Consider the following 22168-nt stretch of genomic DNA (forward strand, 5'->3'; position numbering starts at 1 on the left):
GATCTCATCAGCCAACTCTTTCTAAACTCTGGAGCGTGCACCATCTGATCCAGGTGAATTATCAACCTTCAGACCTTTCAGTTTCCAAAGCACTTTCTCTCTAGTTATGGTAACTTCACACACTTCATGCCCCCTAACACTTGGAACTTCCACCATACAGCTAGTGTCTTCCACAGTGAAGACTGATGCAAAATACTTATTCAGTTCATCTGCCATTTCATTATCCCCTATTACTACCTCTCCAGCATTGTTTCCAATGGTCAGGTATCCACTCTTGACCCTTGACTCTCTTTTACACTTTATATATCTGAAGAAACTTTTGCTATTCTCTTTAATATTATTGGCTAGCTTACTTTCATATTCCATCTTTACCTTATTAATGACTTTGTTAGTTGCCTTCTGTTGGTTTTTAAAAACTTCCCAATCCTCTAACTTCCCACTAATTTTTGCTCTATCATATGCCCTCTCTTAAGCTTTTATGCTGGCTTTGATTTTTATTGCCAGCCATGGTTGTGTCATCTTTCCTTTAGAATACTTCTTCCTTTTTGGGATGTATATATCCTGTGTCTTCTGAATTGCTTCCAGAAATTCCAGCCATTGCAGCTCTGTCATCATCCCTACCAGTGTTCTTTTCCAATCAATTCCGGCCAACTCCTCTCTCATCCCTCTGTAATCCGCCTTTACTCCACTGTAATACTGACATATCTGACTTTAGCTTCTTCTTCTATCTCAAATTTCAGGGTGAATTCGATTATATTGCGATCACCTACCCCAAGGATTCCTTTACCTTAAGGTCTCTAATCAATTCCAGTTCATTGCACAACAGCCAATCCAGAATAGCTGATCCCCTAGTGTGCTCAACCACAAGCACTCTAGAAATTCCCCCTCCTGTAATCCAGCACCAATCTGATTTTCCCAATCTTCCTGCATGTTGAAATCCCACATCACTACTGTAATATTGCCCTTTTGACAGGCATTTTCTATCTCCCGTTGTAATTTGTAGACCACATCCTTACTACTGCTTGGGGTCTGTATACAACTCCCATCAGGGTCTTTTTACCCTTGCATTTCCTTAGCTTTGTCCACAGTGATTCAATACCATCTGGTCCTCTGCCACCTCTTTCTAATGATTTGATTTCATTTTTTACCAACACAACAACACCACCCCTCTGCCTTCCTGCCTGTCCTTTCGATACAATGTGTATCCTTGGACATTAAGCTCCCAGCTATAATCTTTCAGCCATGATTCCGTGATGCCTACAACATCATACCTACCAATCTGCAACTGTGCTACAGGTTCATCTGTCTTATCCCATGTAGATACACCTTCAGTCCCATATTCATCCTTCTCAATTTTGTCTGCCTGTTAACGTTGCAACTCATCCTGTTCACTACAATTTTGCCCTATCAACAGGCTCTCCTCACTATACATTGCCTGTGTTTAGAAACCAACTACCTCATCTTCAGCACTATTATCTGCCTTTCCTATGATATTTCTTGCATTTAAATATCGGCAGTCCAGGACACAAGTCGCATCATGCTCAACCTTTCGATTTCTAACTTCGTCTGAGGTCTTACCAATATCTGCCTCCACAACCTCTTCAATACATGACAGAAACAAATAAGATGAATATATTGCAAAATGGACAAATAATTGGCAAGTGAAGTTAAACACAGATAAGTGTAAGGTGCACTATTTTGGTGGGAAGAATAGGGAGACTGCTTTACCTGGAACATATGGGTCTAGGAAAGGAAAAGGAACAAAAAGATGTTGGGAATACATATGCTGTACACCAGTTACTCAAATTTGCACCACACGAGGAAAACCATGAAAAGCTTTTGGGGGTACTTCCAGAAGGGCAGAATTGAAAAGTAAATTAGTTTTGCAGTTTATTTAAATGGTTAAACATTTTCTTCCTGGCTGCCTGATACTAGACTGGATTCATGATAGCAGCAACTCTTGGGAAAGAGCAAACAAGATGACAACCAATGCCCTGCTACTCATTTATTCCTTTTTGATCCAGTTTGTCGATGGGAATTGAATATAAAGTCCCATAAATAGGTTTGCAGAAATATCCGTTTCTTCATTTTCAGTACTCATAAAGTGTGATACAAAATGCGACGCAACTTAATGCATTTAAGTGTGTGAAATCGTACTAACGATTGCAGGAATGAAGCGAGCCAATATGAATTAGATTGTGCAATACAGTCATAGAGCACTATAGCACATAAACAGGTCCTTTGGCTCAGCTAGTCCATGTCACAATGTTAAAAAAAAAACTGCAGGAACCAAGTTATCCTGGAGTGGACGTACACAAATTTGTGAAAGTGCAGGCATGTCAAGAAAAGTGTTCAGAAAACATATGGAATCTACAACTCAATCAACAGAGACACAAGCTACTAAAAGGATGGATCTACTTTTGAACTTGAGATATTTCCCTCTATAGTATTAGAAACGGATCTAATTAGTACATACAGTGGGCACTTTATTAGGTACATCTATATACCTGCTCATTAATGCCAATAAATACTCAGCCAAACACGTGGCAGTGACTCACTGTGTAAAAGCATGCAGACATAGTCAAGAGGCTCAGTTGTTGTTCAGAATGGGAAAGAAGTGTGACCTAAGTGACTTTGACCTTGGAATGATTGTTGGTGCCAGATGGTGTGCCTTGAGTATCTTTGAAACTGCTGCTATCCTGGGATTTTTATGGACAAGAGTCCTTAAAGTTTACAGAGAATAGAAGTAAGCAGGAAAGGGCCAGACTGGTTCAAGCTGACAGGAGGGCAACAGTAACTCAAACAACCTCATGTTACAACAGTAATGTGCAGAAAAGCATCTTTGAACACCTAACATGTCAGACCTTGAAGTAGGTCAGCTACAATAGCAGAAAACCATGAACTTACACTCAATGACCACTTTATTAGGCACAGGAGGTACCTAGTAAAGTGGCCACTGATTCTATAAGCTTCCTGATAACCTGATTTTTGGGCTAAATGCTCCCACCTGATTTTATTATTCCACAATTCTTAGAATAAATAGAAGGGCATGTAAATGAAAACACACCCTTTAATTAGAATATACTGTGTATTGCAAACAAAAATAAAGATATTTCATGTTTTTTGACAACAGTAAAGTCTCCGTATGATGACACTGGGAATAATTTCTGCAATTACAGTTTAGTGTCTCCAGTAGTTGCTGTAACAAATGTGAAAAAATAGGTTAAAATGTTTGAAGTAAATAAGAGCATGGTGCCTGAGGCAGTTGTAATGATGATGGATATCCATCCAGTTCACCATGCACTAACCAAAGCCAGGAGAATTTATATCAGTGAAAAGGTTCAGAGGTATTTCATGGGTAAATATATGCTCCAGGGTCAGCAATGAATGGTCAATATTAGGAGAGCTTTTTTTTATCCAAAGGTCACAGTTTGGGGAACTACACAGGGAAGGATCAAAATGCCACTGAAATACATGGGTAGAGTACAAAGATTCTCTGAATCTGTTTTATTTATTGATTTGCTGGATTGAAACAGATTAGTAAAATGTTGCTAGCCAAGCATCTGCCCATACTGTCTCAAACATGTCTCTAGAATGTTGGACAAGATCAAAACAAGGATAAGTGGCCATTGGTTTATTATTGTCATAATGAAAGACTTTGTTTTCGGTGCCATCCATACCAATCATTTCAAAACGAGGTAGTTAAAAGGGAGAAAAGCAATAACAGAATGCAGAATAGAGTGTTACATGCATGGTTACAGAGAAAGAGCAGTGCAGGTAGAAAATCAGGTACAAGGTCCATGAAGAGGTAAATGGTGAGGTGAAGAGTTCATGTTCATCATACAAAATTCCGTAGAGGAATCTATTATCATACGATGGAAATTGTCTTTAAGCCTGGTGGTGAATCTTTTCAAGCCTTTGTATCTTCTGTCCAGTGGGAAGATGGTTGGGAAGATGGTTGGGAAGATGGTTGGGAAGATGGTTGGGAGTGGGGTGAAGAGAATGTCCGGAGTCTTTGGTAAAGGTGGCTGCTTTTCGGAGACACTGAAAAATGTAGAAACGAGGAAAACATATGGAGAAGAGGCTGGCTTTTGGGATGTTCTGACCTGTATCACACAGCTCTCTGCAATTTCTTGTGATCTTGGGCAGCGCAGTTGCTATATCAAGCTGGATGCATTGGGATACGATATTTTCTGTGGGCAGAATTAAGTCATATCCTGCAGTAGCTCTACTTTGATTCAGGAGAGTAAGTTCTATTGTCTGCTTGTCTCACATTTACTTAGTTCTGACATTGCAACGTATTTATCTGTTAAAGCCTGACTGTCTTGCACAAAGGAATAACACCACTGCATGGGACTGTACCAGCATCACCGACAACCCAAAGCTTGAATTCTATCAACTGATCTATGGAATGTTCATTGTTGCTGTAATCATTATGGCCATCATTAAAGGAATTTTCTTCACTAAATTTGTTTTGAAGGCATCTTCTACCCTACATAATAACATATTTTATAAGGTAAGATTATGTTATTATGTCTGAATTATTTCCAATACTATGTTAGGATTTTAAGTTTATGCAATGAATTGCAACCTTTTGTCTAAAAAATATGAAAAACTATCGTGGTTAAAAGGCAATAAACTGTAAGGTGTGTGACAGACTTCAAAGTTTTGGTCATTGTGGCAAAAGGTTCTGATATTTTATCTATAGATCAATTTTCTGTACTTCATGATATTTTCCATGTTGAAAATAAGATCTCTTAAGAATGCAGTGGTTCATCTGGAAGTTTTCATGGGATCAAACGAGAAAGAATAGGCTGCTTAGGTCATGTCCACTTCTTTAGTCAGCTCTTGGAAAATATTTCTATCATGGTTGTCAGGCATGAGGCAACCTTTCCAAGTCTTTGCTGTCTCTCTGATCAGCAAGAAATTTACAAGCTGTTTGGGTATACTATAGTCATCAACAGTTAGTTGGGTGATTGGGAAACATGGCTGGCTTTTTCTTTTTTATGTTCAGAGGAACAATGGTGAATATCTATACTAATTACTAGGCTCAACAATTAATTAAATAGTCGGAGAGTCACAGAGTATAACAGTGCGGAAACAGACCTTTTGACCCAGCTAGTCAATGCTGACCTGATCTTCTGCGTAGTCTCATCTATCTGCACCTGGACCATGTCCCTACAAACCCATCCCATCTATGTACCCATCCTAACTTCTCTTAAGTGATACACATCTACCACTTTCGTTGCGAGCTCATTCCACACTTGCACCACTCTCTGAGTGAAGAAGCTTCCCCTGAAAACCCCCTTAAATATTTCACTTTTCAACCTTCTTGCTAATTTTCATCCTTCTTGCTAATTTCCTCAGAATTACTCTTTGAGATAGGTTGCACCTGACCTACCATGCACTAAACCATATTTACCATTCCTAATCAGATGCTGTCTCGCCAAATACTTATATATCCTGTTCCTTAGAATACCTTCCAATAATTTACCCAGTGGCTGACATCAGGTTCACAAGTCTACGATTACTCAGTTTTTAGACCCCTTCTTAAACAACAGAACGAAATTAGCAATCCTCCAGTATTCTAGCACCTCACTCATGGGCATTTTAAGTATTTGCGCTCGGGCTCCTGCAGTAGTCAGGCCCAGTGCCACATTTGTTCCAAGACGATTTGAATGCAAGAGTAGAGACACCTCCCTCTAGTTACTTAGGATTCTGTCAGATCGCACCTGGAATGTTATTTAGAGCTTGGTTTTCCTATATAAGAAAAGATATACCTCCAGCAGAGGGAGTGCTGCAAAGAATTATCAGTATGGCAGGCTGGTCAAACGAGAGATTATGTGAACCAGGCCTACACAACCAAGAGTTTAAAAGAATCAGAGGTATCTCATAGAAATGTACAGTATTCTTAAGGAATTGACAAGAATTTGCAGCAGGTGCTTCCTGGTTGGGGTGAATAGTGTTAGGCATCACAACCTCATAGTAAAAACTAGTTTTGAGAATGAAGATTAAGAGAAATATCTTCATTGAAGAGTGGCAGACGGGGTTTTCACCGCTATTTATTTCATCAAAATGTTTAGCTCTGCTGGGAGAACTTTTGCCCAAATTATATTGAGCATCTTTAATGTCCCAGCACCTTAATCACAAAGTAGCTCTACTGATTGGATAAACCTTCCTGTCAATTAAATCCAATTGATCAATATTTTTTCCTCTGTTTGTAAGATATATTAGTCCTGTATCATGTACATTTATCAAAAGCCAGTGCAACAGTAATGGTGATCCATTCTTTGCCGTAGTCTGTATTGTAAAATACCACAGCTACATTAAAATCAATGGACGGACAATTGCAGGCAGTGTCTGATTCTAATATGCTGCCCACACCATGCAATGGCCTATATTTTAATTACGCGATTGATGATTTATATGCAGGAGCCCTCACTGGAACCTCTGATGTCAGAATGATTAGTGGCCCTATAACCAGAAAGTATCTAGATATAGTTATGGGTGGTAAACTCCTGCAAGTGCAACAATTCAGCACAGCTTATGACTAGTCAGAACTGCACAGATGAGCAAAATGATCCAGTCAATAGTCAATTTAACCCATATGTTTCTCTTTATCAATATTGCTCCATTATACATACAATACTCCAGATAACAATTAGGTCCAGGTAACATTGATATTGTTTGGAACTGGGTAACATATTTGCAATCTTTGTGTCAAAGATTTTATTTCTGGGTTTGATGACTTCCACCTTATATTCCACAATAACTAGAGATCTGCAAAAACTCTGCAGTATTTATCACAACCTGCATTGGCCCATTTACCAATCATCTCTGTGTCTATTGATTCTCAATTGAATTGAATTGACTTTATTTCTTACATCCTTCACATACATGAGAAGCAAAGATCTTTACATAATGCCTCTGTCTGAATGTGCAATATGGAATTTATAGTAATTTGTAATAAATAGTTTTTACAACAGGACAGTCAGTATAATATAGAAATACAACTGTATCAACATGAATTAATCAGTCTGAGGGCCTGGTGGAAGAAGCTGTCCCGGAGCCTGTTGGTCCGGGCTTTAATGCTGCAGTATCGTTTCCCAGATGGTAGTAGCTGGAATAGATTGTGGTTGGGGTGACTCAGATCTCCAATGATCCTTTGGGCCCTTTTTACACACCTGTCCTTGTAAATGTCCTGAATAGTGAGAAGTTCACAACTACAGATGCACTGGGCTGTCTGCACCACTCTCTGCAGAGTCCTGCGATTGAGGGAAGTACAGTTCCCAAACCAGGCAGTGATATGGCCAGTCAGGATGCTCTCAGTTGTGCCCCTGTAGAAAGTTCTTAGGATTTGGGGACTAACTTCTTCAACCGTCTGAGGTGAAAGAGCTGCTGTTGTGCTTTTTTCGCCACACAGCCGGTATGTACAGTCCTCAATCCCTGTCAATCCCTCAATATTAAAATTCTCATCTTTATTATTTCCCCCTTATTTCTAAATCCCCTTTATCTTTGTAATGGTGGACATCTCTGCATTCATTTAGTTTTGGCTTCTTGTTAACCCTGAGTTAATTTGCTCATCTTTGGTATGTGTGTCCTGTTCTGCCCTGGCCCTAGACCCTAGAATCTCTTCTTGTCTTCTGAATACTCTCTCCCCCATTAATGGGTTCATTCAAAATCTCTGACATTATTCTATTTAACTATCCAACTATCTCATAACATGGATTGTTAAGAAATGTTCTAAGCTTTTGTTCTTTTGAACTATCAGAAATACTTTATTATTTTAATAACATGACACAAATGCATGTAATTTTTGCATGTTTCCCCTTGCTTCTTTGCATTTAATTTCTAGGTAAAGCTATTCAATGTTTTGTCCTGACGGAATGTTTATAGAATTATGTGACAGTCTGCCACGTGATTCTACCAAAGCAAGAGATCAGACATTACTGTTTCCAGTTATCAGTTAAGTAAGCAGATACTTTGTTTAAGTCAGCAAGCATGGCATTGGACTCTATAAATATAATCATCTTTACTTTTTCTGTGATATTAAACTTTCTATATATTCAAACATGTGAGCACACAATCACATCACTCTGAAGTATTAAATCAATCACATTCACAACTGATGCACCCTGAGCTCCAAGAAGCCTGAATCCAGTCATCACCAATATTTTGTTTTCTAACTCCAAAACATAAAATTAAGTGAAAGAAAAATACGGATGGAGGAATAATGCATGTACTCTAAAGTCGTTTTTACTTTAGTAAAGCACTTATGACGCGATGGCATAATGACGTATGCCATTCACATACTTTTACATATAACCAGTAATGAATTATGTAAATAAAATAATGCTTAATCAAATAATATATTTGTTATTATGCAAATATACATAATTGAAAAATTAAGTACACAACATGCCTCCCTGTTCAAACTCCAACTTAATATTCAATGCATCTCTACTTTTATATACCGTATAAGCAGTATATTACATAATAGAACTACTCTATAAACATCCATAGCATAGTAAACTTTAAATTGTCCCATTCACACCTAAAGATTTAGTCACTATGGAGGATTTCTTACTCTTGTAGGATAACATCTTCCTGACAGTGGGGGGGGGGGTGGCAAGGGGTGGGGAGGGTCATTCCTCTTGCCAGGTGAGACAGGTGGCTGTGAAACAATCTCAGGTTCAGGGCCCTTATCGCTGGTATTCTAGGAGTTCATTCTGGGACTGCAGGAAGTGGCTTCGACAGCTCTTGATACCTTTCTTCTCTAACTATTGACTCTGCTCTCCTCAAATGATCGATGTGTTGTCTCCAGATGACATCAGGCGCTATCTCCTCTGTGTAGGACAGTGGTCCAGTTCTGTCCTTAATCTTTCCAAGTACCCATTTTTTGATCACCTCCGTAGTGCCTCGCTAGGACTGCATGTCCAGGAGCGAAACATCAAACCCCTTGTTTGAGGAGCCCTCAGTTTGTCTCAGCAGTTTGTCCTGCATACTCCTTCTGAGATTGGGTTTGAGGAGATCCAAACATGGGTGCGAGGGACGACCTAGGAATAGCATAGCTGGTGAGTGGTTGGTTGTGGAGTGTGCTATACTGTGATATGAAAGGAGGAAATTGGCGAGCTTCTGATTCAGTGTCAGTGTAGTGTGTTCAGCTGACATTGCTGGCAGTGCGTTCTTTAGACTCTGGGCAAGCTCTGTGGTATGGTGCATAACATTCCTTTTTAGGAAGGACTGAAACTGTTCTTCATTGGATTGTGGCCCATTATCACCTTCCAAGTGTCTGGAACACTGAGCCAGTGACAATGGCTTCTCAACACGTAAACAGGATGCAAGGCTGTAGCGGAGGCAATTGGGAACACTTCTAGTCACTTCGTAGCTGCATCCACTACTACAAAGAATTCTTTCCTGTCAGTTGTCTGGCAAAATACATATGGATTCTCTGCCAGGGCAATGCAGGCCATTTCCAGGGATGGAGAGGCACTGCTCTTGGCATCAACTGGATGTGCTGGCATCCCGACCAGTGCATGGCAAGCTGCTTGATCTGCTGACCAGTCACAGGCCAACACACAAAGTTTCAAGCCAACGTTTTCATTTTGACCACGGCACTTTAGCTCTCAGCCTAGTTAGTACAACAACTATCAATCACCCATAAGGCAACCCTGTCAAGAGCAAATCCATCCTGTTACTGGTAAAAATGAGGAAACTGGAATTTCTGCTGCACATTCCCGCCATTCTGTGTTACCATGAAGACCTGAGACACTGTGGAGGTTTTGTTTTTCTGGTTTCCCTTTAGATCATCTCTGCCACACTACGGAGACTTTTAATTTACATTATGGACAATACGTCAAGAGGAGTGTCCTCTCTTGTAAAATTTTCAGGTATTTCCTTTTCCAAGGATAAACGGGGCAATTCATCAGCATTTCCATGATTAGTCATCCTTTTGAATTTGGTCTTGTAATTGTGTCCTCCTAGAAACAGAGCTCAACTCTGCATTTGTGCTGTTGCTGTTAGTGGAACACCCTTCTGTGGTTTGAAAATGGACAATAGTGGTTGATGATCAGTAATGAGGGTAATCTCCTGTACAGGTTAAGGCTTCTCTGTCAATCTGTGCATAATTTTTCTCTTCAGCAGTAAGAGAACGTGATGCAAAGCTCTGGGATGTTCACTTCTATCACTCATAATGTGTGACATGACTGCACCTACACCACAAGGCAAAGTGTCACAGGCAAGCTTCACTGGATGCTGTGGTTCATAATTTGTGAGTACAACATATGATGTCTCCAGTTCCTTTACCTTTTTGAAAGCCATCTCACACTGCTTTGTCCATTTCCATTTCTTCCTGATCTGTCGTAATGAGCTCAAAAGGTGGAGCACAGTAGTGAGGTTTGGCAGGAACCTGCTACAGTAGTTAATAAATCCTAAAAAGGACTGAAACTGCGACGCATCCTTTGGACTTGGGCATCCACTGCTGCTTCAATTCTCTCGGCATGCCTGTGTATCAATGGCCTGACCACAGTAGGTGATGATTGGTTTGAAGGGTTCACACTTGTTGCGTCGTGCTCTGAGCAGATAATCTAATCTTTTTAACAGAATCTTGAAATTTTGGAGATGGTCCATGCCATTCTTACTGGTAACAATGGTGTCATCCAGGTAAAACTTGGATCCTGGACAGCTTTACAGCAAACTTACAACACCTGCTCCGTAGCCACCTGTCAGATCCTACTCCAAAAATAAGCCTATTATAGTGATAAAATTGATGGTGAGAAACACTTTGGACTCTCCTACCATCTCAATCTGTAGGTGGGCCTCAGCTAAGTTCATCATAGTAGCATAGTGCTTAGCACAACATTTTACAGTGTCAGTGACCTGGGTTCATTTCCTGCTGCTCTCTGTAAGGAGGTTGTACGTTCTCCCCGTGACTGTATGGGTTTTCTCCAGGTACTCCGGTTTCCTCCCACATTCCAAAGACGTTCCACTTTGCAGGTTAATTCATCTTTGTAAACTTTCCCATGATTAGGCTAGGGTTAAATCAGGGATTGCTGGGTGGTGCAGCTCAACCAGCCAAAAGGCCTATTCCATGTTGTCTCTCAATCAGTCAATCAATCCACAAATAAATAAAGTTTGCCAAGACAGCCTCTATCCTGGGCAGAGGGTATTGATCTACTTTCAGTACTGGGTTGACGATGACCTTAAGATCACTACAGATCCTAACAGACCCATTCTTCTTGGCCACTGGGATCACTGGCATTGCCCATGGGCTCCACTTAACCTTGAAACAAATTCCTTCAGTCTCCATGCAATCTAGCTCACTGGTCACTTTATATCACTGATGGTATAAGGAACCAGAAAGGCTTTGCAAAACTTGGGTGTGGCATTTTCATTTAACACTATTTTACCCTTGATATTTTTGAATTTTCCAGTACCATACTTGAACACTGCTGTGGTATCATCCAATACCTTTCTTAAGTTGCTTTCAGTTAACTCTATTGCAACGCAAATGCAGATGGTGGATGTACCTCCAATCAATTTGTAGTTGTCTCGTTCACTCACCTTCCCACAATACTGGCCCTTCTGTTTTTACCACTTACAAGCCCAATGTAGCTTGTTGGTTATTGTATTTCACTGTTACAAATGTTATTCCCACAGAAATTATCCTTTCTCGAGTGTAGGTTCTTAGTTGGATATCTGCAGGCTTCATTTCAGTACCTTTGAAATGCCATTCAAAATCATTTTGTGGAATGACTGCAACAGCTGAGCCAGTGTCCAGTTCTATTTTAAATAATTTGCTGATCACTTCAATATTGCTTATCTATGGTTATTTTTCGCATTGTAAATAGCAAGGCTACTCAGTCCTGTGTCACTCTTATCATTGTCAGATTTTTCAGCAACAGCATGCTCTTTTTAAAACTGCAACTTGACTTTTTATCTTTTTCTTTTCCCTGTGCAATCCATTTATTTTTGTCTGTCGGCATGCTCTTTGTATGTGTCCTACTTTGTTGCATTTTCCATAAGCTTTGCCCTGAACCCTGCATTGGTCTGGTGTACGTAAGCCCCTGCCACAACAGTAATATGATTTGCTCGGTCAGGCTAGTATCTGTTTAGATGTTGCAATTTTGTTCACGCTTTAATTCCTGACTGCAACTCAACTGCGTCTCTGTTTGCTGTTCCCATTGATACAGTGATTTCAACTTTTCTTTTAAATGTGAGTTTTGTTTCAGTTAGGAGCTGTTTTTGAATGCTTTCTTGTAAGATTCCACAAACTAAGTGATCTCTCAGTGTATCATTAAACCCATTACTGCACTGGGAATCACTCAGATAATCTCTTCAATTCAGCCACATAAGCTGTAGTGGACTCTCCTTCCTTTGAATTCTGTTTATGAAACCAAAAGCATTCTGCAATTAAGAATAATTTTGGTTCTATATGTTCCTGCATTACTTTCATAATGTCAGCAAAACTCGTTTCGGCTTTCTTTTATTTATGAATATTATCACCCAGTACTCACTATTTATGATGTTGTGAATTATGTCCATTTCCTGCCGTTTATTTAAATCAGCCATCTCTCTCCTCTTGTGAAGAATATGTGTTGCTTCGAAGCATAAACAAAAATGCTGCACTTTTTTTTTAACGTGACCATCTCACTGAGCTTCAACAGGTAGGTAGTCATCTCAGGCTCATTCTAAAACTTACTTGTCGCCACTGTTATATTTTGTATGGAGCTGGGAATAACGTGTGTACTCTTGTTTCGAGACAGATATTTCATATAAAAACAACGGCGCATGCGCACCAACTTTAATCGTCTGCTCACGAGTGCATGTACAAGTATATCATAACATCCCCCTTTTTATCGAAACAAAGAAAAGGCACAATTGTATTAATAATTAAACTCAATTTCTCTGAAGTCTGCTTTCCAGTGTATTTTCATGGAATTAACTTTCAAAGGATTCATTAATCATGCCTTATGTCTCTTATGCCTATCACAAATACATACCACACAGTATTTCCGTTTGTACGAACATATATACAAAATATAAAACATACTAAAATTCGACTTTAACTTCAAACTACAAACTACACAACTTCAAATAGGACATGGTCCTTCTTTGCGTATAAACATGACATTAAAATGCCAAATAGTGTCACAGACTTATTGTTCAATTGTTCATGCAATTATTCAATGTGGGACAAGGTCTTCTAGATATTGTGGCCTTTTCACTGTGCGGCCAGAACAATTTTTACTGTTTTGTCCGAGTCCTGTTTGTTATTTGCATGTTTCAACGTTTGTGTTAGTGTTTGTGTTGTGTCATTAGCCTCTGCTGTGTTTGGCTGTGTGCATTTGATGCGGTAGGCACACTGTGGTCATTGATCTCGGTTGTTTGACCGGGTTTTGCCTGTTCATATGTGGTTAGCTTTTCAGGCGGTTCCTTAGCCGTCTTTCATAGATGCATGTGATTACGTTGGTAGATCCCCGAAGGGCTTTGAACTACATATGAACGCTCATCAAGGCGCCGACACACAATTGCTTTCTCCCAATTCTTTTTACCTTGCACCAAGGGTTGCGTGCGCACGGTATCCCCTTCGTCGAGTGGGGCAAGATCTTTGGCTGATTTGTTGTAATTGTTGGCCTACTGCTAGACACGTTGTTTCATACGCTCGCGTTCGTGTACAGCTCTGGGTTCCAGTAAACTCGCTGTTGTAGGCAGGAACATGCGTGTGCAGTGATTCATCAAATGCTGGGCAGGACGTGCTGAGCCCTTGCGAAGGTGTGTTGGGATGGTCCAGAAGTGCGAGGTAGGGATCTGCTCGCGATTTGTTGCTCTTTGTGAGGATCTGCTTAGCTGTTTTAACTGCTGATTCAGCTTTTCTATTTGCTTTACTATTTCCGGGGCTGCTACACAAGTGCTCAAAATCCCATTCTTGTGCAAATCTGTGAAACTCCACTGACGTGTATTGTGGCCCATTATCACTAACCATTTGTGTTGGGCTGCCATATCTCGCAAAATGAGCCTTCAATTTGCGAATAACAGCTGCACTGGTCATATCACAAAGAAGATCTACCTCAAAGAAATTGCTGTAGTAATCAACGGTGACAAGGTACTCTTTTCCTTCGAATATAAACAGGTCGGTACCTATCTTTTCCCACGGCCGAGCAGGTACCTCATGACTCATAAGCGATTTTTTCTGCTGACTCATTTCATATGTGCAAAAATATCACATGTAGCAATATATTGCTCGATGTCGCTGCTCATGCCCGGCCAAAAAAGACACTCACGTGTGCGTCTGAGGCAGCCTTCTACGCCCAAGTGTGACGAATGAATTCTTTCCTTCATTTGCTTTCGCTCACTTTGCGGTATGATGATACGCTCACCTTTGAAGATTAAGCTGTCTTGGACTGCGAGCTCATCCCTATAGCTATAGTGAGGTGTAAGTTGTTCTGGTAGCGCGTCACGTTCGCTCGATTACACATTTCAACATCTGTAGTGTGTCATCTTTCGCTGTTTCTATGCGAATCTGCTCTAGACACTTATTGCGGATTGGCAGGTGTGATAGCATGTTGACTTCGTCAAAGCTGTTCTCCTGGCCTGGAGTACCGCTAACTGCTCGTGATAGCGTATCCGCGAGGTGCATGAGGTTTCCTTGACAGTAGGTGATGTCGAAGTCATAGCTCTGCAGGCGAAGAAGCACTCCCTGTAGGTGCTTTGGTGCCTTCACCAACGGCTTCTTAACTATCATTTTGAGCGGCTTGTGATCGCTGAGTACTCTTGTGAAGCAGCCAACAGTGTATTGATGAAAATGCACAAGTGCGAAACGATTGCAAGCATTTCCTTTTCGATCGCTGCATAACGTGTTTCTGTGTCCGTTAGCGCTCTGCTTGCATATGTGATCGGACGTCCATTCTGGAGGAGTGCTGCCCCTAGGCCTTTGCTGCTGGCGTCACCTTGGATGGTCAGCGCTTCCTTAGAATTGTAGTATGCTAACACCGGTGCTTTGGATACCATCTGCCTGATCTTGGAGAGAGCGTTTTGCTGCTCAGCTGACCACTCCCATGCTACATCTGGCTTTGTCAGCTGTCTTATTGGCTCATGGGTATCTGAGAGACTTGGTAGAAAACGGCTCAGGTAGTTGACAAATCCGATCAATCGCTGCACTCCCTGCACATCCCTGGGTGCTGGCATGTTGAGAACGTCAGCGACCTTTTTAGGATCAGGCTGAAGTCCCTCACTTGTGATGAGATGCCCCAAAAAGGGTATCTCTGTCGCTCTGAGGACAGATTTGTTCTTGTTGAGCTTAATACACTGTCCTGCACAACCTTGTAATAGCTGCTCAAGTTTCACATCATGATCGGTGATTGCCTTTTCCTGCGTTTCCTCTATTCCGTGCACCAGAATGTCGTCTGCAACACAGATTACTCCTGGTAGCCCTTCCAGCACCTGATGCAGCCTGCGCTGGAAGATCTCTGACGAAACGCTGGTTCCAAACGTGAGTCTGAGCCATCTATACCACCCGAAAGGTGTGTTGACAGTGGTGAGCACGCTTGATTCACTGTCCAATTTCACTTGCCAGAATGCAGAACTCATATCACGCTTGCTGAAAACCTTAGCCTGGTCAAGATCGGGCAAAATGTCCTCTATCATCAGGAGGGGGCAGTGTTCTCTCCTCAGCACTTTGTTCAATGGTCGAGGGTCAATACATATACAAAGATTGCCGTTCTTCTTCTCTGCGACCACTAACTGGCCAACCCACCTTGTAGGTTCATGGACTGGAGCTATCACCTTGCGGTCTACCAGTTGATCAAGCTCAGCTTTCACTTTCCGCTTCATAGCGTGAGGAAGATGTCGTGGGGGTAACACTGTGGGTTGAACTTCCTCACCAATCTGCAGGTGGGCTGCACCCGGAAGCTCCCCGAGCACATCATCGAACACCTCTGCATAGCGTTCTTCTGGTGTGCATTGTTCTTCTTTAAGTGTAGATGCATGCACCCTGTGAAAGTTGTCATTGTTGACTGTAATCAGCTTCACTTGCTGGCTGGTCCTGCTTCCCAGCAATGGTGTAAAGTCATCAGTGACCACGACAAATTCGACAGAATACTTGCGGTTCATCATGGGGTTACGCAATTTCACTCTGCACACCCCTTCTGCATCCATGGTGGTCTTGTTCCACATCATCAGCTTTTTTGTGCATTGTCTTAGTGTGTGGTCTACTCCCTTCAAGTATTTGCAGGGTGAAATGTTAATACTCGTCCCGCTGTCGACTTCGAAGTCTACTGAATTTCCATTGATGAGCATCTGTGTGACTACGTCATCCTTGTCTTCAAACTGTTGACCACTAGTGTGACACTGTCGATAAACTCGGTGCTGTTGTCCCTGTCGGTTTGGTCATTGCTTTGTGCTTCCACCCCATGCACGGGCTTCTGCTTGCATACCTTTGCAAAGTGATTTTGAATGCCACACGCCTTGCACACCTGTCTGTGTGCTGGGCACTGTTGCTTGTCTCCTGCATGTTCCGTGCCACAGTACGTGCAAGGGTTCACTTTGCTTCTGTGGCTGTTCAAGGTGCCTTTTGCTCTGGCTCCACCGCTAGCACCAGCCTTCTGTCCAGGATGCTTCGAACCTTTCTTGTTAGTGCGAGGTTTAATCCCATGGACAGTAGCGGAACTGCTATCTGCAGCTGTACTGAATGCTTGTAGGTGTGATTCAGCCATTTCTGTGCTTTTACAGATGTCAATGCAGTCACTGAGCGGTAGCTTTCTCTCTTGTAACAGACATTTTCTGGTTTGGGAGTTGTTAATATCCAGTACGATCTTGTCTCTCAGCAGACTGTCTGACATACTCGAGCAAAAATTACATGTCTTTGCAAGAGATCTAAGGCTGGCAAGAAATGATTCAACGGTCTCAGCTTGTTCTTGTTGCGACTTGTTGAACAAGTACTGTTCATATGTCTCATTTTTCTTACCGATAGCATATCTGTCAAATGCTGCTAAAATCTTTGTGAGGTCTTGGCCTTCAGCCTTGTCTGCGAACACAAAACTGTTGAGAACCTCAAGTCCTGATGGTCCAATTGTATGTAAAAATAATGCCGTCTGGTACGCTGGAACCTGTTTGTGCAGTTGTGCTACGACGCTGTAGTTAGTCCACATCTGCAGCCATGTCTTCCATCTGTCTATTACTCCACGGTTGACCGTAACGGCCGGTGGTGGGTGGATGCCGCTGACTGGGGGAGAACTTCCACCCCGACCATGGTTCCCCGGCACGGGGTCACCCACGGGTGCTGGGTGCCGCTGAGATTCTGCTGTCTCACCTCCCGGCATTGCTACTGCAGCCGTCTCTATTTGTGGCTGGTTGCTCATCTCAGTCGACATTTTTCTACTCTTACACTCACTCTCTGATGTTGCAGAGTTGCGCTATTATTATGCTGCCAACTGCAAGTTGAGAAAATTGGGCACTGTGGTTGAAAAAGGCGCTTTTCCAAGCCCCACTGCTGCCACCATGTTTTGAGACTGATATTTTAGATAAAAACAATGGCGCACGTGCACCAACTTTAATTGTCTGCTCACGAGTGCATGTACAAGTATATCATGACACTCTAGCCACCTTATGTTCTAAGGAGCCTGAATCCAGTCATCACCAGTAGGATACGAAGTGAGAGATTTTTCCAGCAATTTTGTGGTGAGAAGAAATGGCTTCTAAGGACTGTTAAGGACTCTAAAGACCAGTCCTGACGAAGTCTCAGCTCAAAATATGGACTATTTACTCTTTTCCATAGATGCTGCCTGATATACTGAGTTCCTCCTGCATCTTGTGTATGTTGCTTGGATTTCCAACACCTGCAGATTTTCTCATGTTTGGCTTCAAAGGATGTTCATTCTCCCCTAATGTGTAACTGTGCAAAACAAATGAAGCTACAAATTTAATTTCTCTCCCACCTATGGGATAAGTTTGAATCATTCGCTGTTTTGCTGGAAACCAGAAACACCACAAAGACTTGTTGACATTGGTTTCTGAAAAGTAGGATGACCACCTGAACAAGATAAACACATGTATTTCATTTATTCTTTAGTGAGGCAGAGGAGCGGAGCAAAAGAAGTTTTCTTGCTTATAGCCTTTCATCAGAGAATTCTTAAAATTCTGTTTTGGCTTTTCATTCTGTCCAAGACTACAGGGATAGAAAATGTTATGGCATTGGCCGAAGTACACATGTGACACAAAAGCAATAATGTTCAACTCTGACCTTGATGAAAAGTATCTATAACAAGCTAAAGGTCACTGTGGGTGGGGTTTCTGCTTTCCTCATGGGATACCTAATGTCGAGAAACCGTGATATCATCAAGATAGCTGATTACATAAACCCACAGTCTATAAACGCAAAAAGAAAAAAAAGTTAATGTTAAATAATGTTTTAAAAATCCTGAAATGATGAGAATATATTGATATGTCTAAGTTAGAAGTTCAGATAGTAGAAGTAAACAATTGGGATTATAAATTTATGCATAAAGCTGAGTGGTATACTTCATACTTCGTCATAAGTCCTGACAAAGGGTCTCGGCCTGAAATGTCGAGTGCACCTCTTCCTAGAGATGCTGCCTGGCCTGCTTCGTTCACCAGCAACTTTTATGTGTGTTGCTTGAATTTCCAGCATCTGCAGAATTCCTGTTGTTTGGTATACTTCATATTCCAGTTTGATTATAGTGGACATTAACAGGGACAAACTTTAGAAGCTAGGTACAGTGATGCTCATTACATGAATATGGAAGTTTCATGCAAGTTTAATGTAAATCTGAAACAAAATATCTTGAATTATTTAGGTGGCAGCATCAAGGTGCAGGCACAAAATTTAGATAGAATTATGGGAAGGTACTCCATTTAGAAGAACCTTATCATGCAACAAAGTGTCAAATATTCAGGGCATTTGAACCTAAATAAAATTTAAGTGTGTGTCAATTCAAGTGATTTGTTTGATTTCTTTGAAGAAGATTTAAAATACTGCTTTCGTTGGAGAGTATTGAAACATTCACAGTGTATACCTGATCTCTGCTTTGCAGATGTAGAAATCACAGAGTTGATTACAGTATAAAAGAGTCAAGCCAGCAATTACTAACATTATGACATCATAGTCTGGCAAATACTGAACCATTAGATTGAAATGCGCTGGATATGGCCAACAGTTCTAAAGAAAGAGACTGGCATTTAGCTGCTGCATAATAAATGACTCCACAACTATTTGGGACTTCCGTATGTCCAGAATCACTTACCCAATTGCTTGTAAATACAAGTACAAATATCAGAGAGGATGAAATATTGAACGTATCATTTCACCACATTCATTGATTAGCAATATCCCATTTAACATTTTTTGCTTTCATATACAGAATCATAATTCACTTACTCATTATATGAAGTCATTCAGCCTATTGTGACTCAAAGGGGAACATTCCCATCACCCTATTCTCCTCTCTCCTTTCTCTGGAGCCCTACAACTTATTTGCTCTTAAGTGGCCATTAACTCCCCTTTTAGATAGATAGACAGATAGATAGATACTTTATTGATCCCAAGGAAATTAATGTCACAGTAGCATTACAAGTGCATAGGTCAAAATATTAGAAGAGAAGTAGAACGAATAAAAAATAAGTTATCTCAAACAGTCTAACAGGAGGGGGTCATCACTTCCCCATCTATTATAGAGCCTAATGGCCAAGGGTAAGAATGACCTCATATAGCGCTCTTTGGAGTAGCGCAATTGTCTTAGTCTATTACTAAAAGTGCTCCTCTGTTCAGCCAAGATGGCATGCAGAGAGTGAGAAACATTGTCCAGAATTGCCGGGATTTTCCTTAGGGTGTTTTGGTCTACTACAGTCTCCAGTGTGTCCAGTTTGATTCCTATAACAGACCCAGCCTTTCTAATCAGTTTATTGAGTCTATTGTCATCACCTGTGTTAATGTCATTGCCTCAGCACACCACCACATAGAAGATTGTACTGGCAACAACAGACTGGCAGAACATCTGAAGGGGAAGCCTGCATACTCCAAAGGACCTCAGTTTCCTCAGGAAGTAGAGGCGACTCTGGAGCTTCTTGTACACAGCCTCTGTGTTGGCGCACCCCCAGGGATTTGTAGATCCTCACCATCAATAGTAACAGGGAGCAGTGCAGGCTTAGTCTTCCTAAAGTCCACCACCATCTCCTTTGTCTTACTGATGCTGAGCTGCAGATGATTCAGCTTGCACCATTCAACAAGATTCCTTTTACAATCTGTATCAGCCAAATAACTTACCACACAGCTTTGAGATGTGGTGGGGCGTGGACAATGGAGCATCTGGCAGAAATCCACACAGTCACTAGGAGAACAAAGAGCTCCTGAAATCACTATCAAATCCAAATCCATGAAGCCACAAAGAAACTGCACTTACTACTCTACCATCCTGTCCACCAGCCCTCTTGGCCTGCATACAGCAAAAACAGTAACTAATTAATTTTGTCAGCTTATATTTTTATCATTGATACACTGCTCTGTTTTGCTCCCATTGTAATTATCTAACTAATAATCAATTGCTTATTTTCAATATTCAAAGTTGAAAGCTCATATATTTATAATAATAGGTGCTAAGTTTGACTTGCTGTATTTTATCATCAATAATCATTTGTTCATGTGCAAAGGTCAACTTCTTTTGCTTGGATAGTTATTTTAATTTTTTTTATTTTATAGTTCACAGATTGGATCCCTAGTAAAGATATTATTTATATTAGTGCTTTTTCCACATTTCAATAGACATGTGCAATGTTGCTCCAAAAATATAATTCCACCCTCCCCTAACAATTGGTCAAAGGACAACATTTGCAATGTGCTTGTGGGCATTTCCCAGGGGTGTCTGGAAATTCCATCCACTCACCACATTAGTCTTAGCAGATTTCAGAAACTAAGTAGGGAACTAGTTAGCATTTGGATGAGAGAGAGGAGATTCTAGAGGGAAGGTAGGTGTCACCATGTCTATTGAATTATGTAAATACGGCAAATCCATCAGGTCCGTGGTTGCTGGTGGGCGTACATGGGCAGGCATCTCTCACTGCTCAAAACAATTGGAAGTAAGCTATTTCTGTTTTTTTTGCTAGGAACTGGAATAGAATGTGTTAGCTTTGTATTACCTGATGTTATATTGCGATTTTCTATTGAAGAGCATATGTTTCAGTGTTATTTCTGTAGACATGTAGTTGTACTTTCCTCCCAGTTTTAACTAGAACAGGAAGAGAATCTACATGTGTATTGTCCTTCGGCCCAAAACATCGACTGTGCTTTTTTTCCGTAGATGCTGCCTGGCCTGCTGAGTTCCTCCAACATTTTGTGTGTGTTGCTTGGATTTCCAGCATCTGCAGATTTTCTCTTGTTTGTCTATTGTCCTTATGTGAACACTGACAGATACTTATATATAAATATTTTCAGTGAATGGTCAGTTAAGCAATACAGAGAAACTCAGTGTGCAGAAGCTTGAAAAATACTTATAAAAGTTTCAGCTCAACTGGATCATGAAAACTTAATCTGGAAATGGCATTTCCTCCTTTCTCTTTAACCCAAAGATTTTACACCGTCCAATGACGTTCTTTGATACTACCCCAGTTGGAAGGATTATCAACCGTTTCTCCAAGGACATGGACGAAGTGGATGTTAGACTACCTTTTCAGGCCGAGAATTTCCTCCACCAGGTGTTGATGATAACCTGCATATTCGCAACCGTGGCAGTCGTTTTTCCATACCTACTCATCGCAGTGGCAATCTTTACCATAGTACTTGCTATATTTTTCAGGTTAGTTCCCCAAGTTTTGTTAATTTGTGGGATGTGAACATATTGAAAATGGGCACTTAGAGTCTACCTACTTGTAGCCTTGTGGAAAAAGCAATCCAGAGACAACCACATTGGTTGGTTGGTTGGTTGGTTGAGGATCACTTTGACGTTGGGGATTGAGGGTAACTTTTTCTGAAGTGTATTATTGAACTAGGTGGGTGTTTTCAACAATTCAACTGTTACTGTTACCAAGTCATGTTCTTTGTTAAATTCCAGATTTAATTAATTACTAGAATTTAAATTTCTCAGCTGCCACAGTGGGATTTGAACTCACAACTTTTGATCAATTGTTCATAGCATAGCCATTCAGCCAAAATTGGGTGGAG

At 41.0% G+C, this 22168-nt stretch overlaps 1 protein-coding gene across 2 annotated transcripts in view; it reads left to right on the forward strand.

Moving 5' to 3' along the window:
* Positions 1-22168, forward strand: part of abcc12 (ATP-binding cassette, sub-family C (CFTR/MRP), member 12) — a 129211-nt gene that overhangs the window by 86223 nt on the left and 20820 nt on the right. For both annotated transcript variants that reach the window (XM_063066925.1, XM_063066927.1), the window contains 2 exons: positions 4316-4516; positions 21577-21803. In XM_063066925.1, coding sequence (XP_062922995.1) covers positions 4316-4516; positions 21577-21803 — 428 coding nt within the window. The remainder of the gene's footprint in view (positions 1-4315; positions 4517-21576; positions 21804-22168) is intronic.

Source organism: Mobula hypostoma, chromosome 14, assembly GCF_963921235.1.
Source record: "Mobula hypostoma chromosome 14, sMobHyp1.1, whole genome shotgun sequence".
Lineage (NCBI taxonomy): Eukaryota > Metazoa > Chordata > Chondrichthyes > Myliobatiformes > Myliobatidae > Mobula > Mobula hypostoma.